The 5529-nt window shown below is 44.3% G+C and overlaps 1 protein-coding gene across 1 annotated transcript in view; it reads left to right on the forward strand.

Annotated features, from left to right (window-relative positions):
• The window catches only part of LOC119094334 (guanine exchange factor for Rac 30-like), a 7751-nt gene extending 2825 nt beyond the window's left edge, over nucleotides 1-4926 (forward strand). The window contains exon 5 of the mRNA XM_037217401.1: nucleotides 4855-4926. Within this exon, the coding sequence (XP_037073296.1) occupies nucleotides 4855-4926 (72 nt within the window). The remainder of the gene's footprint in view (nucleotides 1-4854) is intronic.
• The last annotated feature ends 603 nt before the right edge of the window (nucleotides 4927-5529 follow it).

The following is a 5529-nucleotide window of genomic DNA, read 5'->3' on the forward strand; positions in this document are numbered from 1 at the left end:
GGATAGATAGATAGATAGATAGATAGATAGATAGATAGATAGAGATAGATAGATAGATAGATAGATAGATAGATAGATAGATAGATAGATTAGATAGTAGATAGAGATAGATAGATAGATAGATAGATAGATAGATAGAGATAAGATAGATAGATAGATAGATAGATAGATAGATAGATAGATAGATAGATAGATAGATATAGATAGAGAGATAGATAGATAGATAGATAGATAGATTAGATAGATAGATAGATAGATAGATAGATAGATAGATATAGATTAGAGATAGATAGATAGATAGATAGATAGATAGATAGATGATAGATAGATAGATAGATAGATAGATAGATAGATAGATAGATTAGATAGATAGATAGATAGATAGATCGATAGATAGATAGATAGATAGATAGATAGATAGATAGATAGATAGATAGATAGATAGATAGATAGATAGATAGATAGATAGATAGATAGATGATAGATAGATAGATAGATAGATAGATAGATAGATAGATAGATAGATAGATAGATAGATAGATAGATAGATAGATAGATAGATAGATAGATAGATAGATAGATAGATAGCTAGATAGATAGATAGATAGATAGATAGATAGATAGATAGATAGATAGATAGATAGATAGATAGATAGATAGATAGATCGATAGATAGATAGATAGATAGATAGATAGATAGATAGATAGATAGATAGATAGATAGATAGATAGATAGATAGATAGATAGATAGATAGATAGATAGATAGATAGATAGATAGATAGATAGATAGATAGATAGATAGATAGATAGATAGATAGATAGATAGATAGATAGATAGATAGATAGATAGATAGATAGATAGATAGATAGATAGATAGATAGATAGATAGATAAATAGATAGATAGATAGATAGATAGATAGATAGATAGATAGATAGATAGATAGATAGATAGATAGATAGATAGATAGTAGATAGATAGAAGATAGATAGATAGATAGATAGATAGATAGAATAGATAGATAGATGATAGATAGATAGATCGATAGATAGATCGATAGATAGAGAGATAGATAGATAGATATATTATCTATATATATATTACATATATTATATATATATATCTATATAATATTTTAAAAATATATATATATATATATATATAATATTAAATGTGTGTGTGTGTGTGGTGTGTGTATGTGTGTGGTTGTGTGTGTGTGTGTGCTGTTGTGTGTGTGTGTGTGTGTGTGTGTGTGTGTGTGGTGTGTGTGTGGTGTGTGTGTGTGTGTGTGTGTGTGTGTGTGTGTGTGTGTGTGTTGTGTGTGTGTGTGTGTGTGGTGTGTGTGTGCACATACGTAACCGTCCTCCACTACGCAGAGCCTGCTGTTACCAGCTCATCAATTCCAGAGCAGGCATGCTGACAATGATGCGCGGAATTAATCGTGATCATCGAGTTACGCTACCTAGTGACACGTCTCGCCTAGGTATAGGTGGCGCTGTCGACGGTGTGTGCTGCTCCAAGCCATTCGGGCCAGCAAAAGTTTGAGGTAACGGATAGCCATCTGGACATTCTAAATCCTTTTTGAGAACACCGTCCTCACCTTTTGATTGGATGAATTATGTGAAATCTGATTTCATGGATTTCGATTCGGGATCAGCGCTCACGCTTAGCAATGCCTCTTGCGTGATCCCTGGCGCCACTATCCGGTCGCAAAATTTCGTGTCAATGGCAAAATTTTGCAGCGAAAAGCGTCATGTTCCTCCATGTTTGGCACGGTCCATCATTTCCTCTCACATCACCTGGCCTTAAGTGCGACTGCTGCTACCAGTCGCAGGGCACCCCAAGTCAGCAGTAAGCAGCGAGTGCCTAAGGCGGCCCGAACCCACCCGACACGGCTGGATGAATCGGAAGGCAGGCACTCTTGCCAATGGAGCTGCTGGGACGGCCCAAAAGTCATGATGTCACCCGCAGCTTCTGAGCTCGACTTAAGTTGGATCGATGCACCCGAAGACCGATGGAGAGCACCAAACCAATGAGAACGAAGACCTGAGAAGAGCAAAGACGTGTGATTCGACCGATTCACATGATTTTGCAGACTGGGGGATGTCATGTCCTCCGCCAATGTCATTTGACACGAGCTACTTAAGCACCAAGCTAAAATATAAGACAAACTGACTTCCAGCCATAAATTTCTCACCCATTTTATCCTTCGGAAGGCGTTCCCAGAACGCCCATTGATTGGTTTGTAATGAATGTGACTGCTGAAAACTGGCTGGTTATTGATGGTTTGTAATGAACATAGCAAACGTAACCGGTGGCAAACCATTGGTTAAGATTGCAATGATAGAAAATTAATCAATCACTAAACCTAACCGCGCCTGACAGGCACCGACTTTGACACAGTCTGGAGGCAAAAACTGTTCAGTGTTGCGTCAGGTAACCGAGTTACTCCGTCATCAGAGAAGGTCTGGGAGCGCCGGGAGCATTAGTTTGATCGAGTGGCACCATGCGTCAGTTCGCAGCCCCAGGGTAACCCCTGCGGTGACATAGCAAGCCAGGCCTGGCTCGAATACTTCAGCGCCTCGGGAGACACATGACATCTTGTTTCGGAGCGAAAATAAGCAGACAATGTCGTTGGGAGGGACTCACTGGGTGAAAAGATTTAGCTATTCTGCATCGCACTCACCGGCGTCTGGGCATTGTTGTACCGTGGAGAAAAATTATAGATACTTCTGGTTTGGTTTGCTTCGGTTAGACTTCTTGCAGCTTTAAAAGACCATTTCAGGGCTGCGGGACCAGGGGGAGGTTGACCGTGGCCTCAAACCTGGGGCCATCTGTGCTATATCAAACCACGGGACCTACCTCAGATGAAGCCACACCGCATTGCAAACAGCCGGCCTGTGCGGGCGGTCGTTAGAGAGAACGCTGACGCGATTGCAGTATTGTTTGTGCGAAGTGTTGTGCAGTGGCACCGCACCACCGGGGAAGATCGTGACTGAAGTGCAGTAGGAGAGCCCGCTATCAGGGACGATGCTGACTTCACATGGGTTGTTTGTGTTCATATATAATCTTGCACTCATGTTGCTCTGCTGATATGACAAAATGTATTTGTCGCGTATGACTGAAGAACGCGTGGTTAGAAGCGAAATATGCTACAGTGACGGCAACGACTCTTCCCGACGATGATTGGGACGGGCTACGCACTATATCTCGGACTTCTTGACCATTCTTTACATGCGTCTCTCAGGGCAAACAATACTGTTAAGCGTAATGCTGAAGCTTTAAGGATTTTGCCACCCAGTGAGCAGATGTCGGCCCTGAGGCGAGACGAGCCTAACGACGAGCCCCCACCTCACCACGAGAAGGCTCAGCCCTCCCTGAGAGGTACTCGGTCCGCCTTGGGACGGGACCCACCAGACCCAGGGGCGCTGTCCCTTAAAGGTACGGTCTTCTTATAGGTCGGGCTCCTCCGCGGACATGGAAGATGCGCTGTCCACCCCGAGGAGGCTCCAACGGATCTAGAAAATACGTCCACGCTGGCCGGGGCGTCACTGTCCCCCGATCGTAAGCACTCATCAGCTGGTATTGTCTCTGCTGCTGAAGCTAGGAGCATGGCCTCACATGATCGACGCTTCCAACAACAACGATAAAACCACTGAATAGACATTGTGAGGTAGAGTTATCCATCTCCTGACATTGCTTGTTTGCGCAAGCGCAGGTTCCCATTTCTCTACATCCTTATAGTCGCCCAGCAGCGCCCAAACAGCTACTGAAATGCATTAACCAGCTAGTGAGGAGGCGCCTTTTTAAACTTCTGCCTGTGTTTATTGCTTTAATTACCAGTAAGACGCCCTTTGCACTGCGGGCCGAACGAGTTGATAACAGACGTGAATGATACCATGTAAATGACACCAAAACATAAGCAATGAAATCAGACACGTATGGGAATGCAAACATGGACCATCGGGCAAACCAGCATCGGAATAGCGCTCTCAGAGCTCAGCAAACAGATGTTGGCTGACGAAGAGTTCTCGCGCGCAATTTCACAAATTGTATTGCTTCAACTTCGGCGGATGCTAAGCGTGGCGATTACCTGTCCATTCATGTACACGAGATCAATGACTTTGGGCTGGCATATGTTTTTTGTTGGCTTTGGCTTTAGCTTTGAGATTTGAGAAGGTTCAAATACCAAAGCATGCGCCTCGGTTCTGGTTTTGACCGACCCTTTACGCGGCCGAATGCTTTCTCACCTGCGCTGGACGAGGAAGCTTCTCCTTGAAGCCCTTCCAATCACTATGTCGCCTCATAGAGTCAAGAAAGAAGGGACATCGGATGGGTCGCATTATGTTAGTGTCACCAAACGCCAGTGCAAGCAAAGGTCAACCTGGATCAATGTGGTAAAAGGGGCTGACTTTGACCTCTTTATCCCCCGGAAGTATACGTGGTATGGCAGTGGGGAAGGCTCTGTGTAATGCTTGAAACGCTGAATCCCACGGCTATGGCAACTCATTAGTGAATGTGACCTGTGACTCTTCCAGTCATCATCAGGTCAGGACTTGTGTTCATAGGCCTCACCTCGTCACATCGACAGCTTAGCTACATATGACAATGAAACAACAACGCTGGACAACGTTTACCATACCAGGGTGACTTAAAATATGACTACTGAACCCAGACCAACACCGGAGTCTCAGCAGCGGCGTGACGTCAAATCACGTATCGTCGGCTTTGCTTCCAAATCCTGTGGGAGTGCTCCGCTTCAGGCGACACATAGATACAGTTCCTCAAAGAACACCCGGCATCCTTCTCCAGACTCTGTGTCTTCAAGACCTTCGAAATAAATTTTTCACAGGCTCCCGGACTCTCAAAGGCAGCTTTCAGCGCCGTGCTGCTGCTTCACTCTCTGACGCTCGACGACCCGTGAGGGAGGATCTCCAGTGGTAACGGTGCGGGCTCTCCTGAACACATACGCGCCTTAGCTACCGTGCTACCAAGGTGTGGCATACCATCCTGATGCCGCTGTCCAAAGCTCGACGATGGCTGGCTTCAAATCGCTCTTAATGAGATGGCTAAGCTCGCTGGTGTATTTATAGGTGCACGAAAGCATTGCCGTCTTTTGCTCTCAAATAATTTGCCGCATGGGACATGACCTGTATATTCGCCGAAACAGTTTAAAACCATCGTTTCAGGTGGATATTTTTCAAGTGCCATCCATGCATACATATAACACAAATGAATGATAAACTGGGCGCAATGTACGCCAGGTCCTGATAGGAAACTTGAAACAATCCGCAAATATTTCTTCAATTGATGCATTTGTTCTAGCTTGACCTGCAATGAATGAAATGTATTTTTTGCAATGCGTCCCATTATAGCTTTACGTGTTGAGTGAGGGAACGCTCCCAAAAATATAAAATGGCACCGTCTTTTGAAGGCGCCATTGCACGGTGAGCACGTCTTCTCGTTCTTTGGGAGATACACGTCAAAGATAACCTAGCGGCTTGCTTCAGGATGTTTCAAGTGGACA

The sequence above is a fragment of the Pollicipes pollicipes genome, unplaced genomic scaffold (genome assembly GCF_011947565.3).
Source record: "Pollicipes pollicipes isolate AB1234 unplaced genomic scaffold, Ppol_2.1 Scaffold_4002;HRSCAF=4701_pilon_pilon_pilon, whole genome shotgun sequence".
In the NCBI taxonomy this organism is placed as follows: Eukaryota; Metazoa; Arthropoda; class Thecostraca; order Pollicipedomorpha; family Pollicipedidae; genus Pollicipes; species Pollicipes pollicipes.